Genomic DNA, 15,818 nt, shown 5'->3' on the forward strand with positions numbered 1-15,818 from the left:
TTATGTGCATTTACTGTAGTTTACATTTATCTATGGATTCATTTATTGTCTTCACATGGATATAAATATAATTTATCTAATCTACATATAAATTATAATTTGCCATACCGCTTCCATACCGCCTTCACATGTAACTGATCGCTTTTAAAATGTATTTCTTTATTTTATTTTATAATTTGCTTAAAATAAATCAGAAACATATTACATATTAGCATGTATTTTATATATATATATACTACATATATATAATTTATTTTTATGTTTTTTTTTAAGAAAATATTTTGGCTTAAAACAAAGCAGCCTCGTGTCAGTGCCAAGAATGACTCCATATGGAAGCAGCTCATTGGCTGATTCTACTCATGACGCGTTAACGCGGAAGTCAACCACCGCCTCGAGAAAAATGGCTGCTCACAGGTGCAGCTGCTGGTCTTGGCTGCTTATTCTTTTTAGTTTGTCCGTGTTTGTTGTCGCAGACATTCATGAAACGACGCCAGTTAATGACCACCACGGTGGGGTTGACCATAATGCACAAACAGCGGAACAAACGGCTGACCAGCCCGCGGTGGAGGAGAGACGGTGGGAAGCAACCGAGGTTAAAGAAGCCGCTACGGTTGATGCTGCAGCCGACATTCAGGGCACTTCTGCACCTGAAACAGTGGTACCTTCGTCGGTACCACAGCCTAAAGACGACTTCCAAGAAGAGCTGGTCATCAGACCTCTGCACTCCGGAGATATTTATGCCAGCTTCCAGTTCCGCACCCTGTGGGACACAGACTTCATGAGAGAAAACAAAGGTAAGCTAACTGCTAGTAGGGAGATAACACTCTGTTAGGCACGAATAAGAAAATACACACATGTAAATGTTTTATCTTCTTATAGAAGTAACTTATGAATATACTTGAGTCTGTCGAATAGCTGACAGAAAAGCTGTAAATGTATAAAATAACAAGCATTTAAATGTTTCGGAATGTCATTTTTTGCTTCTCGATGCTCCTATAATCTGTCAGATTGAAACATTAAAAAGATTACCACGTGATAGGGCATCTGTATTTTCCGTCAGTTGACTTTCTTTTATAAATCACCATATTTTTGTTGATTTATTGATATCCCCTTCCTGTTAAAATCTGCGTCTGTTCCTGTTTAGTTGGTTTCAGGAGTGTTTATACATTATTGGAAATATTATACGAGTTTAATACACCCCACATTAATTGAATAAGATTTTCTTTCTCCTGTTCTCAAAATTACAACAATGTTTGGTCTTTCTAACTCTAAACCACGTTGTTACATTTCTCAGTGTCCCACTACCGGCTTTTCCCCAAGTCTCTGGGCCAGGTCATCTCCAAGTTCTCAGTCAGAGAACTGCACATCTCTTTTACACAAGGTTACTGGAGGACCATGCAGTGGGGGCAACCCTTTATACCATCCCCACCTGGAGCTGAGCTCTGGGTCTGGTTCCAAGACTCAGTGACAGAGTGAGTACGACAGAGATGAAATGAATGTGTGGATTAATAAGGGGGGGGGACAGACCCGTACTTATATAGTGTTTTTGTACTCTGAGCATTTAAAGCCCCTTCTTACTATGAGCCTCATTCACTTATTCACAAACACATTCATTAACCTGCTTTCGTAAACATTTTTTCTATGCCTTAGCATTTTTAATCTACCATGCACACATGACACTCCAATGGTGGCATCAACGGCAACTGGGAGTTCAGTATGTGGACCAAGGATACATTGACATGCAGACTAGACAAGTAGAGGATTGAACCACCAACCTACCAGTTTTGCTCATCCATAACCGTCCTTGCTGTTTTTTGCTTTTGTGTTTTTCCTTTAGTTCTTATAATGACAGTGATGTTTCTCAAGCATATGCCGAACTAGCAGACAGTTCAGGTAGTTTTTTTGCTGCAGTAAAAAGTTATGCAGTAAAATAACTCTCAGTAAAAACTGGCCATAAACTTGTTGCATTAAGACGGAGATAATCTGTCATCAGTCTGCGATTGAATTACATGCAATCTGTTTCAGATGATACATCAATTAAATGTGAATTTCATTGAATTTAATGCAAGTTTGCTCAGCTAACATCATCTCAGGATGGTGGTGCATGTGATGAACCCTCTTGTTCGTTATATTCCCAGAGTATCAATATTTGGTGACCCTGTATCGATACAATATCACCATACAAAGTATCGTAATGGTTTGCTGTATTGATTTTTTCCCCCCACCCATGTAAAACTGCCAGAAATTCTACTCCCACAACTTTTGCCTACAGTTTGTTTTGATATAGTTGCTGCCTAACCTACCTTTGCTAAATCATGTTAACATTTCCACATGCCTTTTTTCTGCCTTTCCCAGTGTCGATGCTACATGGAAGGAGCTAACCAATGTTTTGTCAGGCATCTTCTGTGCATCACTGAACTTCATTGACTCCACCAACACTGTTCAGCCCAGTGCCTCCTTCAAACCCCTGGGACTAGGCAACGGTACAGTCAGTCTCCTTTTTGCATTTAGAGTAACATCTCTAGTAATGAACCTCTGCAAAAGCTAATTGTGTCATCAGCCACCATTGAACTGTCTAATATCACGTTATTATACAGAATTAGTGCTAGAGAAAATCCTCTTGCAGTAATCCTCTTCTCATCTTGTTCTATCACTGGTCAGTTATGATTCATACAACTTTAGCAGCATCAGCTGCGATAAAGTGCTTCAGATTACTGGAGATCAGTCTGTCATTTTTACCTTGTGTCTGTCAGAGTCACAAACACTGTGGTAGCTTGAATATTTTGCTCAAAACTTTTGTTAACCTCACTGATGAGTGTTCAAAGTGCTCTTAGAGGAATTCTGAAAGGTTGGCAACCTCTAGGAAGATTCTCATTTGTTCCAAACGACCATGTGTAGCAAATTTCTTTCAATTTTGAGTCTCAGAGATTTAGTGCAATAACCTTCTTCCTCATCTAACCTAGACATGTGCTTTGTTTTTTGTTTTGTTTTTTAAACTATTGTTTCTAGTAGAGCAGGGCGATATGGCCAAAAATATTAATCACGATATAGATTTGAAAATTTGCGATAACGATATAACTGACGATATAGTTGATGCAAGACAAAATACAACTCCACAACTTTACTAGCGCAAAAAAACCCCATCCATTTATTTTCACTTAAACAAGCAGCTGTTTTTTATGTGCATTAAAGCTGTATAAAGATTTAACAGTGCAAATGCAAATTCCCTGTTGAAAGTTTAACCAAAAGGCATTTCCAGTAGAAATGGGCTTACATATCCCGAGCTTAGCCATGTATAATATCCACTGAAGTTAAAAAGAGCTGCTTTGCAACATTAAACTGCAGTGTGCCAAATAAAAAAGTCAAATACGTATTTTTTGGACCATAAGGTGCACGGGATTATAAGACACATTAAGCAAAACAAAGCAGTCAGATAAATCAAACTTTATTCAACTCATCTTTTTCTTCCTCCACTTCTGTACCATTGATTCGTTAATGCTGTATTCTATCACAGCTGCTCTATTCCCGTGTTGTTGCAGTATATTAACGACTAACCTTCTATTGTGAATGGATTATCTCAGTTGTTCTCCTGACTGAAGTTTGGTCTGTTTACAGCATCCTGCCATGCGATTGCATTTGTCTCTAACCATCAGGAACCTTCACGTTAACTTTTATCGAGTGGAAAAGTGTTAGCGTTCATCCTCCAGCTTCACTGTTTATGTTATGCTAACATAGCTGTGTCGCTAGCGATCACCTAGCACATCATTAAATACCAGCTAGCCCAACTTCAGTAACCTTACAAACCTCACTGCTGTGTAGCTTCCTGTCTTCATTTATGTTGGAAATGATAGCAGAGCTGTACGTTTGAATTTTTTCAGAAATCTCTCAGTCAGAACATGCTATATCATGCTTAGGTAACTAGCAAAACTAGCGAGCTAACTCCCGCTAACTTCTAACTCCGTTAAATGTAATAAATTCTGTTTTCATGGATGCCTGGATGTTAAACTTCATAGTTACACCTGGTAAAGCAGCAATTCTGATCGTTTTATTAAAGATGAAAGAATTTAGACAGTTTTTAACTCTTAGTGATGCTGCAGTGTTCGTTTGACTTTGGGACCTGAAGGGAGCGGAGTTTAGGACACAGATTACTCCCAGATTTACGAGCACCTTAGTCCGACAAATACGGCAAAAACGACGGCCCGCTTGCATGTTCTACAAAAAAAATGTGCTTTGGTGGGTATCTGACGAACAAACACCAAACCAGTTCCACACCACTGAAGTTGCACCATTTTTTACAAACCAATTGTGGTTCATCCGTTTCACTCAACGATCCGCTTTCTCCCTTCTCATTCTCTGTTGCCGCCATGCTTTTTCAGGCATGTGCGAAAATAAAGGCACTGCGCATGCGCGTTTTACCCATATTCTATTGCGATATTTTATTTTCTTATCATTGCCTATCATTGTACTGGTATTACTGTCAACGGTATAATATGGCCCAGCCCTAGTTTCTAGTGATTTTACACCTCATGCTACTGCAAATGGTCGACTTTACAGGTGATATGATTGTCAGGCTTGTCAGGTGTGCTGCACCCCGTTAGAAACTTGGTTTAGTTGTGTTTTTTTGTTGTTGTTGTTGTTGTTTTGTTTGGGAATAAGTAAACAGATGAACACTTTTTACACAGGTCCTGTTTGCATTAAAGAAACCTTTTGCAATAAAATGAGTGCTTTACCTGTACTCAGGTGCCTCTTTTTTTAATATATATATATATATTTTTTTTTTTTATTTTTATTTTTTTTTATTTGAGCATGTGATATTCTTATTCTGAGGTGCATGTTAGACAGTTGAATACCCATTACAGCACTGCAGATGCCCCAGGACTCACTGTACTGCATATGCAATATTTGTGTGTGTGTTAAAGTGACAGACCACAGCTTCCTTCGCTATGCCACCCTCCCACGAGAAATTGTTTGCACAGAGAATTTGACACCCTGGAAGAAACTCTTGCCATGTGGATCCAAGGTAAATGTCGCTCTCGCTCTCTCTCTCTCTCTCTCCCCCCTTTACATCTGCATTTTTCTTCCTAAAAAAACATGGGACATCAATGCCATCTGTTAGTGTATTAAGTTTTCTCCTCACTATGTTTTCCGAACAGGCTGGTCTCGCTGTCCTTTTGAAGTCAGAGAAACTCTTCCACAGCAGTTTTCATTCCCAGGCAGTGCACATCAGGTCCGTGTGTCAGGACTGGCAGTGCAAAACCACATCCTGGGAGCTGAGACAGACGTTGAATTCAGTCTTTGACCTGCACAACTCTGGACAGACCAAACGAGGTGAGCGAAAGCACGTTTTTTTTGTTCTCTGTCCCATATTTGGGTTTTGGTAACATTCCCCTGGCTTTTGTTAATTCAAGCTGTCTCTTCCCTCAGAGTGGTCTTTGTTCAAGATGTTCTCTCGGACCCTGACAGAAGCTTGTCCGTTGGCCTCCTCCAGTAAACTATATATCGACATCACAGACAACCCTCAGGTTTGCTTTTCCTTTAATGTAAAATATGCAAATCTAAATCATTAGATAATTCAAACCTTAGAATACAAAACATCGAATTGTGACAGCTATATGAACATGGAGGTGTTGCTGATCTAGTGGATTATCTGTTGATAAACGGCACTACTTGTATGTATAGATAATGTCAAATTTATTATTGAAGCTCTGTAAGAGTTATGATTGGAACAAACCTGTTTTTATTTTGCAGGGGGAGCAGTTTGAGCTCAGCCCAGCCACTTCCCTGCTGAGCCAGGCAGTGGTGCTGGGAGACAGACGGACCTTCTCTGTGTACGATCTGACCCAAGAAACCACCTTTGGCACTGTGCGCTCCCTCAACCTGCTGATTCGATGGAAGTCCAATGAGGGTGAGCCAGAAGAGTAGAGACTGTATAATGTATAAAGCTGTGTATAATAGTCAGAGTATTGTCTTGAAGAATGTATGATGAAACAAGAACAAGATAATAAAATGCACACACTTCACACATTTTTAAGGCATTTTTTTGATTGTCACATTTGTTTTACACCCAGTGAATTATTAAAATCAGTCTGACTTTCTGTCCTCAGGTGAAATGCTGCGTCCCTTGCTCCATGCTGAGCGTTATGTGGCTGGATACGGGCTGCAGACAGGAGAGATTCACACATTAATGTACAACAACCACCCATACAGGTCTTTCCCTGTACTGCTGCTGGACTCGGTGCCTTGGTATCTTCGTCTCTACATCCACACGCTCAGTGTGACGAGCAAGGGAAAGGACAACAAGCCCAGTGAGTATTTTTAGAAAGCAGTAAAGGATGTGTGCACTGTTAATTTGCAATCAGAATAATAAATTTACATAGCCCCAAAAACAATTTACCTTTGAAAGATGACCAATATCCTGTACAGTGAGTACACAGTGTAGTACAGGATATTGGTCCGGTACAATGTCCTTAACTTCACTTAAGGCCACTGTGGAAATAAGAATATCATGGAGCAGCTGACTTATGAATTATTAATTAAATCAAAAATGTATGTCTTATATGGCCTTCACATGTACAGTTTGGTCCACATATAAACCTCAACCATCCATCCATCCATCTTCATCCGCTTTATCCGGGGCTGGGTCGCAGGGGTAGCAGCCTAAGCAAAGAAGCCCAGACCTCCCTCTCCCCAGCCACCTCCTCCAGCTTATCCGGGGGAACACCAAGGCGTTCCTAGGCCAGCCGAGAGATATAATCTCTCCAGCGTGTCCTGGGTCTGCCCCGGGGCCTCCTCCCGGTGGGACATACCCGGAACACCAACCCCAGGAGGCGCCCAGGAGGCATCCTTGTCAGATGCCCGAACCACCTCAGCTGGCTCCTTTCGATGTGGAGGAGCAGCGGCTCTACTCTGAGCCCCTCCCAGATGGCCGAACTTCTCACCCTATCTCTAATTATGGGAGAGGCCAGCCACCCTTCGGAGGAAGCTCATTTCCGCCGCTTGTATCCGCAATCTCGTTCTTTCGGTCGGTCACTACCCACAGCTCGTGGCCATAGGTGAGGGTAGGGACGTAGATCGACCGGTAAATTGAGAGCTTCGCTTTTACACTCAGCTCCCTCTTCACCACGACGGACCGTGCAGCATCCGCATCACTGCAGCCTCCGCACCAATCTGTCTGTCGATCTCCAGCTCCCTTCTCCCATCACTCGCGAACAAGACCCCGAGGTACTTGACCTCCTCCACTTGGGGCAGGAACTCATCCCTGAGTGGGCACTCCACCCTTTTCCGGCTGAGAACCATGGCCTCAGATTTGGAGGTGCTGATCCTCATTCCCGCTGCTTCACACTCAGCTGCGAACCGTTCCAGTGCGAGCTGGAGGCCTTCACCCGATGAAGCCAACAGAACCACATCATCCGCGAAAAGCAGAGATGAGATTCTGAGGCCACCAAAATGAAAGCCCTCCACCACTTGGCTGCGCCTAGAAATCCTGTCCATAAAAATTATGAACAGAATCAGTGACAAAGAGCAGTCCTGGCGGAGCCCATCACCCACCGGGTGCGAACCAAGCTCTTGCAACGGTTGTATAGGGATCGAATGGCCCGTAGCAATTGGCCAGACACCCCATACTCCCGCAGCACCTCCCACAGGACACCCCGAGGGACACGGTCAAATGCTTTCTCCAAGTCCACAAAACACATGTAGACTGGTTGAGCAAACTCCCATGCACCCTCAAGTATCCTCGAGAGGATAAAGAGCTGGTCCAGTGTTCCGCGACCAGGACGAAAACCGCATTGTTCCTCCTGTATCCGAGGTTCGACTAGCAGACAAACTCTCCTCTCCAGCACCCTGGCATAGACTTTCCCAGGGAGGCTGAGGAGTGTGATCCCCCTGTAGTTGGAACACACCCTCCAGTCCCCCTTCTTAAAGATGGGGACCACCACCCCGGCCTGCCAGTCCAGGGGTACTGCCCCTGATTTCCACGCAACATTGTAGAGGCGTGTCAACCAGGACAGCCCTAAAACGTCCAGAGCCTTCAGGACCTCGGGGCGGACCTTATCAAGACCAGGGGCTCTGCCACCAAGGAGTTGTTTAACTGCCTCAGTGACCTCGCCTCCGGAAATTGGCGGGTCATTCCCCTCATCCCCAGACTCTGCTTCCTCCTCGGAAGACATGTCAGTGGGATTAAGGAGGTCCTCGAAGTATTCCTTCCACCGCCTGACAATTTTGTCAGTCGAAGTCAGCAGCGCTCCGCCAGCACTATACACAGTGCAGGTAGAGCACCGCTTTCCCCTGCTGAGATGCCTGACGGTTTGCCAGAATCTCTTCGAGGCAGTCCGAAAGTCTTTTCCCATGGCCTCTCCGAACTCCTTCCTCACCTGAGTTTTTGCTTCAGCCACTGCCCGAGCCGCATTCCGCTTGGCCTGTCGATACCTGTCGGCTGCCTCCGGAGTCCCACAGACTCAATGTCCCCAGTCTCCCTCGGAATGCTGTTGAAGCTCTGCCGGAGGTGTGCGTTGAAGATCTCGCGGACTGGGGCCTCTGCTAGACGTTCCCAGCACACCCTCACTACGCGTTTAGGTGTACCAGGTCTGTCCAGCGTCCTCCCCCGCCACCTGATCCAACTCACCACCAGGTGGTGATCAGTTGACAGCTCAACCCCTCTCTTTACCCGAGTGTCCAGAACATATGGTCGCAGGTCTGGTGATACGATTACAAAATCAATCATCGACCTGCGGCCTAGAGCATCCTGGTGCCACGTGCACTTATGGACACTCTTATGTTCGAACAAGGTGTTCGTTATGGCCAAACTGTGATTTGCACAGAAGTCCAATAACAAAACACCACTCGGGTTCAGATCAGGGAGGCCGTTCCTCCCAATCACGCCCCTCCAGGTCTCGCTGTCATTACCCACGTGAGCATTGAAGTTTCCCAGCAGGACAACAGAGTCTCCAGGTGGAGCACCTTCCAGCACCCCACCCAGGGACTCTAAGAAGGCTGGGTACTCCGAACTGCTACTCGGCGCATAAGCGCAGATGACAGTCAGGACCCGTTACCTGACCCTAAGGTGCAGGGAACAAACCCTCTCATCCACCGGGGAAAACCCCAACGTACCGGCAGCAAGCAGAGGGGATATTAGAATACCCACCCCAGCCCGCCGCCTCTCACCAGGGGCAACTCCAGACTGAGTGTCCAGCCCCTCTCCAGGAGACTGGTTCCAGAGCCCAAGCCATGCGTAGAGGTGAGCCCGACTATATCTAGCCGGTACCTCTCAACCTCACGCACTAACTCAGGCTCCTTCCTCCTGGCCGCCGCCCGGCACACAATGCACCCGACCCCTATGGCGCCTCCTGCGGGTGATGGGCCTGCGGGAGGATGGGCCCATGCCCCCTTTTCGGGCTGTGCCCGGCTGGGCCCCATGGACTAAGGCCCGGCCACCAGACGCTCGCCCGTCGGGCACCCTCCCCGGGCCTGGCTCCAGGGCGGGGCCCCGGTAACCCTATCCCGGGCAGGGTAAACTGTTCCCTCGATGTTTTCTTCATAAGGGTCTTCTGAATCGCTCTTTGTCTGGTCCCTCACCCAGGACCAATTTGCCACGGGAGACCCTACCAGGGGGCAAAAGCCCCCAGACAACATCGACCTTGGGATCCCTGGCACACACAAACCCCTCCACCATGATAAGGTAGCGATTCACGGAGAGGACCTCAACCAGTCTACAAAAAATCTTATTAGCCTTTGCGCTGTTTAGCATTAGATCTGATATAAAGGTAAAGCAATACATCTTTATTTTTTTGTTTCTATGTCTGCAAGTCTTACTTGGACTGTTTCATGGATCTGAATATGATCACTGAATCATTTCTTAGGAAGTTTAATTAAATAAAAGAAGAAAAGTAGAAGATCTTACATCATGTTGTTTAGTTGACTCTTGCAGCTTTGTCTATTGCCATGAAACACTTGCACATAAAAATGAAAGTTGCACTTACAGCTCAAAGAAAGTCCATGAGTGCATCTTTTCAGTTTAGTGGCTTTCTGAAGGTGCTGTCCCCTGCCTCTGACCCCCATACCTTGATTCAAACATCAACATGATGATGCTAATTATGTTCTTTAAAAGCACAAATTGTCAGTGGCAAATGAATACACAGCCTTCTCTTTACACTTTGTAGAGGTGCACGATAGTCAGACTCCCACTTGAGCTGAACTTGTGTGCCTTCAACTTGATTTCATTTTCATTTTTGTTGCCTTCTGTTAGTTAGCTTAAATGTCCTGTGGACATGTGAGCATCTTTGCAGGCTTTGATTTTTGATGTTGACTTCTTCAACGATGGATATTATTATTCAGTCTTTTACTTAACCCTGTAAAATCTGAACCATGAAATAATTGCCAGAAAAATCTAATTTTCTTGAAGCTGGAGTTTTTATTGAACCTGTCATGAATTATGAGTTTTGACTTGTATGATTTTTTTGCTACACCAGCATTTCTGTGCAATTTATTGATGACTATTCATCTTCAGCAAAAATGTGTAAAGGGTTTAAGGTTAAAGAAATCACACTAATGATGTAAAGGTCTCAAAATCTCATGTTTCAAATATGATACATTTGACCTTACAGGGGTAAGTCGGTCATGCTGTTCACAGCCCACTGTAAAATACTTGACTTCCCACATTAACCCACAGGAATGGTTAGTAAGGGTTCATGCAGCTGCCTCTTTTTGCCACAAGGTGGAGAACATGAGTCATGTTTTCTGTAAGAAACAGTTATCAAATACATATGCTGGTGTTTATTTCTAACTTGAATAACATGCTGTTATTGATTAAATATTGTCCCATTATGTAATTTATATAAACCAGTGATCTGTGTCTAAACTAGGGATTCACTGACTGTAAAAACTCTGGGTTGATAGCTGTTTAAAATACAATTTTCTTGACAGCAGATGCCAGAGCCTTTGTGTTTGTGCAGTTCTAGTTTGAACATTTAATCAGTGTATTATTGGTCACTTGTTTTTTTTCTTCCTCTGCTAGGCTACATCCACTACGAGCCATCTAAGGACCGTGTGAAGCCCCACCTGCTGGAGATGCTGATCCAGCTTCCTCCAAACTCTGTGACTGAGGTTACAGTGCAGTTTGAGAGGGCTCTGCTCAAATGGACTGAATACCCACCCGATCCCAACCACGGTTTCTATGTCGGGTATGCACGTAGGATTGCATGTGTGACATGTGTTGCTTTTCAAATGATTTTTGCTTTTTATTTTTTAGGATTTTAAATTAATTTCAGACTTTTATTGACTAAAGTCCTTGTCTTTAACATTTAGATCTTCAGTTATTAGTTCTCTTGTACCAAGCACTGTCGCCATGCATACAAACAGCACTCGGGAACGACCACTTTTCAGCAGCTTGTAAGTACACAGCCCCCATCGCCCGCCCACCTTGATGAAAATGACATTTATTGTGTTTTATTCACGGACTGTTTGAGTTTCTGCACAGACACGTTTATCTAGAAAATGGGATGATCAAATTTTCCTCTCTCACCAGTTTTCCCTGTAAAGAAGAGTCCAGCTACTTTGTCCGCATCTACACAGAGCCTCTGCTTGTCAATCTGCCCACTCCAGACTTCAGCATGCCTTACAATGTCATCTGCCTGACATGCACTGTAGTGGCTGTGGGATACGGCTCTCTATACAACTTACTAACGCGGAGCTTCCAGATCGAAGAGCCCAACCCAGGACTGGCCAAGCGGATCGCTAACGTCATCCGAAGGATGAGGGGCGTCCCGCCACTCTGAGGCTTTGTGAGCATGCCAAGTGGCATCTTTTAGAAAGGAAGTTTTCTTTTTGTTGAAACTACTGGAAAATATATAATATACAGGGAAGAACTGGGACAAATACTGCTGTGAATGTTTTAAAACCTGTCAACTTGAGGATTTTGTTGTTGAATTGAATAAGATGGATACATTTGTGTTTTAAAGCAATTTCTTGCTGCCTAAGGACAAAAAAAGTAGACGGGAAGTTGAAGATTTGTTCTTGTTTGATAAATATGAGGAACCAAAGCTGAGCAATGGGCTGCAGTGTTTTAATACCCCTTCGTTTTGGGGGATTTGGGGTAGGGTTTTTTTTTTTGTTTTTTGTTTTTGTTTTTTTTCGTTTGTTTGTTTGTTTTCTGGATTTTTAAAACTATAACCCATTACAACATAATGCCACACTGTCATTAAGGCATACTGATACTTTGAGGAAACAGTGATTTCATATCTCACTGCACTCTGAAGCCTCTGGACTCAGAAATATAATCGCTTTTGGTCTCTAAGTGGTCTTAAGACTTATTTGGCATCTCCGCCACTATGAGATACACCAAGTCAAAGTCACTTCAGGATGTCCTAACGTTTTTCTTTTTAGGCTGCTTATCTTAATTGAAACTTCATTCATAACAGCGCATTAAAAACTCTAAAACTCATTCCAGTATGATGTCATATATTGTGTGAAACGAATTCTAAAAAGTATAGACTTAAAAGTGATAAAATGAACTTTTTTTTCATGTTTCTACACAGGATATCAATCGTTGTCAAGTAAAACCGAGCTGCCCTTTACCAAATATTTATTTGGCACTGATTTTGGTTACAGTTTTGAATGTTGAATGCAATTGTCTGAGCATAATAAAAACCTTTTATTTGTTGAATTATTAAGTCATCAGTTTTAAGCACTTTCGTTGTCTTACAACAAATACACTATGGACAAAACTACAGAGCCACACTTCCTCTTCTCCAAATTCAGGTGCTTTCACTCCTGTTGCTTCAGGTAACAGCCAAGCAGTCTGCCTTTATTTGTTAAAGGTTGTTCTAAAGAGCTCACTAAATTTGAGTATGGTAGTGTAATAGGATGCCACCACCGCAACAAGTCAGTTCATGAAATTTCTTCCCTCTTAGATATTTAATGATCAGGTGAAGTGGTGATATAGCAAAGTGGAGGCATCTAGGAGCCACAACAACTCGGCCACAAATTGTTGGACATGTAGATCTTCAGAGGGGTGTCACCAAGGGCTGAGGTGATACAGTCTAAAAGTCACCAAAACTGCTGACTCAACTGCAGAACTCCAAACACCGCTGGGATTAACATCAGCACTAAAACTGTGCCTGGAGCTTTGTGGTCCTGGGTTCTATGGCTGAGCAGCTCCTGTAGATGTTAAATACTAAATAAAATACTGCCATGCATTTACTTTTGTTTAAGCCTTTTACACACATTTTTTGTTTGTTTTCCTTCCTAGAAAAATATTTCTGTAAAACAGTGAGCTCCATTTGAATGTTTGACTATGTTCTGTATTGTTATTACTGTCACTGCCTTTTCAATAAACTGCCAAACATCATTTTTCAAATTACTAGACATGAAAGTTCCCAACTCTAAATTAAACAGGAGTTGGAACATTATTACTTCCCATTGAGTGCCCACATTTTTGTGTAAACATAGTTGGCCTCACTGATGACAGACTCTGAAGGAACAAACACAGACGTCTCTCTGTATTTGACAGGTCAGCAATTCTTACCCCTGTGTGTTTGCCAACAGTGTGGAACAAAAACAAAGCAGCTTTCCACATGTAGAATTTGATGTTCATATGTGATCTGCTACAAACTGCAAGTTTTCTCCTCGGACATGATATAGTAAAGGAACTTGTCACTGATTGTTGCAACTTTCTTTGGTCAAACTAGTAATTTATAAAAAAAAATAAAATGTTCTTTAAATAACAAACAGCACAATACATTTTGAGACACAAGTGTGCAACAATGCTGAAAACTAAGAACGTTTTCATTGTCCATCTGAATCATTTTGTGTTCTGCCAGGAAACACTTTCCATTCTTGCTACATTTCATCATTTGTTTTTGCAGGGAAACGGACTCAAAAAACCCGACAGGCTTGTGAATTCCAGGATCTATTAAAAACACATTTATAGCAAGGTTATACAGGATTGGGCTATTTTTATTGGTCATACAAAAACAACAAAAACAATGCATCATACTCTAAGGCTTTAATTAGAAATGGAACAGATATACTGTTTTTCACACTGAAGTAAGAATACACGCGGTAAAAAAAAAGAGAACAAGGAATAAATGCAAACAGGCCACTTTTTCTTTGTGGGAAAAATGTGTCCGTTTAAAAAGGAGAGATGTTTAATGTAGATGATGGACTTCCTTAGCAGGGCTCACTGCATGCATGACCACAGGTAGTCCTGCAGCACTTTTGATCTCCTGGACACTGACCATCGTGATAGCAGTACTCAGCACACATGGGGGTGGTCTCAGGCAGAGGACAGCCGCCAGGCTTCACTGATCACAGCGAAGTCAAAAAAATATGATTAGTTACAAAATACCTTTAAACACTTGGGATGTATATGGGGGTGTTTTCTACTTTGTTGATCTCTCACCTACGTACGGTGCCATGCACTCATGTCCACACCCGTTGGAGCAGCACTTTTCCTTGTCGGGGCAGTCACTGTCATTAGAGCAAAATTCAGCACACCGTCCGTAGCCCAGGCGCCTGCGAGGACACACTCCTGGTTTTACTGAAAGAAAAGAGAAATCAGTATAGACAAAGAGATAGAACGGGAGAGTGTGGTACACGGGCCTTTTGACTGACTTTTAGACAGCTGAGACTTGAAAGAAAAGAGCAGAAAAGCATTACGGATCAGCCGTGCCAAATGAGACATGAGTTATGATTTTGAATGGTTACCAATTTGGTTGCTAAACAAACAAGCACGCGCATTTCAAAAATAATCCGTAAGCAGTCAGATAATGGGTTGAAGAAATTTGAGTCAAAAGAAACTTGCCTGTTATTTTGCAACAAGCGCTCGCTGAAAGAACAGTGTCAAAGTGCGCTAATGCGCAAAATGCTAAAATCAATGCGCAAATTGTCCACCAGTGTTTGTCCATGTTCACTTCTTGCTCAAAACATGTACTGCTGTGTGCAAAAAATACTGTACACTAGTCCATAGCCACATGCTGAGCAGGCCACTTAGAGGATGCTGGGTCCTTGTGCCTGTAGAGTTACAGATAAAATATGGCATGTACTGTGGTATGAATCTTCTTATGTTGTTTACATGTTAGTAATAAAACTCGACAGCTGAAAAATGTTATGATGACCAATAGTTTTTGTCATGTGACCTCATTTTACCTTCACTTTATTTTAGTGCTTCCAGCAAATGAATCAATTTCTCCTCCAACAGTATCTGACATGTGCGAAGCGGTTTATTTTCTTTTTAACCAGTGAACCAGCCCGCATTTCCATCTAGCATTATTAGACTTCATAGACAAAAAAACAAAAACAATATGCGGTTGGATTATTTACACACTTCAGAAACAAATTTGATACAATAGATCAGATGAGGAGTTTTAAAGTAATTTCAGAGTTTTTTTTAAGAGAGTGGCACCAGTTTGTGAAGTTAAATGAATTCTTGCTCATATATTAGAGAAGGAAGTTATGCTTCTGGTGTCCCCCAGGGGTCAGTGTTGGGCCCTAAATTGTTTAAATCACACATCAATTACATACATAAGGTGTCCACAATATTAATAATGATTCTGTTTAAGACTAATAATTTATGCTCTGGTGATGATTTACAGCATTTACTGGATGAGATGACTTTATGACTCTACAAAATAACTATTGTTTAGCGTGTTAGCTTAAGGGTGATGTGGAGGATGGCCTCTGTTCAGTTTAGTTGGGTGTGTGCTTGGCGTGTACACCACTGTGCAGACCACACAGCCCATTGCAGAATATTTTACTTCCCACAGAAATTCTACAAGAAGTGTTGGTAAGTCTCAAGCAGCTACTTCTTCTTTTCTCCACAAGGT

General features: G+C 42.8%; 2 protein-coding genes across 2 annotated transcripts; one reads left to right on the plus strand and one right to left on the minus strand.

Moving 5' to 3' along the window:
* Positions 1-362: 362 nt before the first annotated feature.
* Positions 363-12,665, plus strand: pigt (phosphatidylinositol glycan anchor biosynthesis, class T). The gene is made up of 11 exons (XM_040047819.1): positions 363-794; positions 1,295-1,472; positions 2,356-2,483; positions 4,920-5,020; positions 5,154-5,328; positions 5,425-5,522; positions 5,749-5,905; positions 6,105-6,305; positions 11,012-11,177; positions 11,302-11,385; positions 11,522-12,665. Exons 1-11 carry the CDS (start codon positions 401-403, stop codon positions 11,769-11,771), a joined length of 1,932 nt encoding a protein of 643 aa, XP_039903753.1. The 5' UTR covers positions 363-400; the 3' UTR covers positions 11,772-12,665.
* Positions 12,666-13,929: 1,264 nt separating this feature from the next.
* wfdc2 (WAP four-disulfide core domain 2) lies at positions 13,930-14,974 on the minus strand. Its single transcript, XM_040047825.1, has 3 exons — positions 14,798-14,974; positions 14,396-14,533; positions 13,930-14,297 (listed from the first exon to the last, which is right to left on the minus strand). Exons 1-3 carry the CDS (start codon positions 14,898-14,900, stop codon positions 14,164-14,166), a joined length of 375 nt encoding a protein of 124 aa, XP_039903759.1. The 5' UTR covers positions 14,901-14,974; the 3' UTR covers positions 13,930-14,163.
* Positions 14,975-15,818: the final 844 nt, after the last annotated feature.

The sequence above is a fragment of the Simochromis diagramma genome, unplaced genomic scaffold (genome assembly GCF_900408965.1).
Source record: "Simochromis diagramma unplaced genomic scaffold, fSimDia1.1 OVJJ01000387.1, whole genome shotgun sequence".
NCBI classification, from domain to species: domain Eukaryota; kingdom Metazoa; phylum Chordata; class Actinopteri; order Cichliformes; family Cichlidae; genus Simochromis; species Simochromis diagramma.

Excerpts from the sequence above, each read along its gene's own strand:
- pigt (XM_040047819.1), top strand. The coding sequence starts at position 401 with ATGGCTGCTCACAGGTGCAGCTGCTGGTCTTGGCTGCTTATTCTTTTT. Across the intron at positions 795-1,294 it reads CTTCATGAGAGAAAACAAAG|TGTCCCACTACCGGCTTTTC; the intron begins GTAAGCTAACTG and ends TACATTTCTCAG. Across the intron at positions 1,473-2,355 it reads TTCCAAGACTCAGTGACAGA|TGTCGATGCTACATGGAAGG; the intron begins GTGAGTACGACA and ends TGCCTTTCCCAG.
- wfdc2 (XM_040047825.1), bottom strand. The coding sequence starts at position 14,900 with ATGGACAAACACTGGTGGACAATTTGCGCATTGATTTTAGCATTTTGC. Across the intron at positions 14,534-14,797 it reads CGCTTGTTGCAAAATAACAG|TAAAACCAGGAGTGTGTCCT; the intron begins GCAAGTTTCTTT and ends CTTTTCTTTCAG. Across the intron at positions 14,298-14,395 it reads GTGCATGGCACCGTACGTAG|TGAAGCCTGGCGGCTGTCCT; the intron begins GTGAGAGATCAA and ends CGCTGTGATCAG.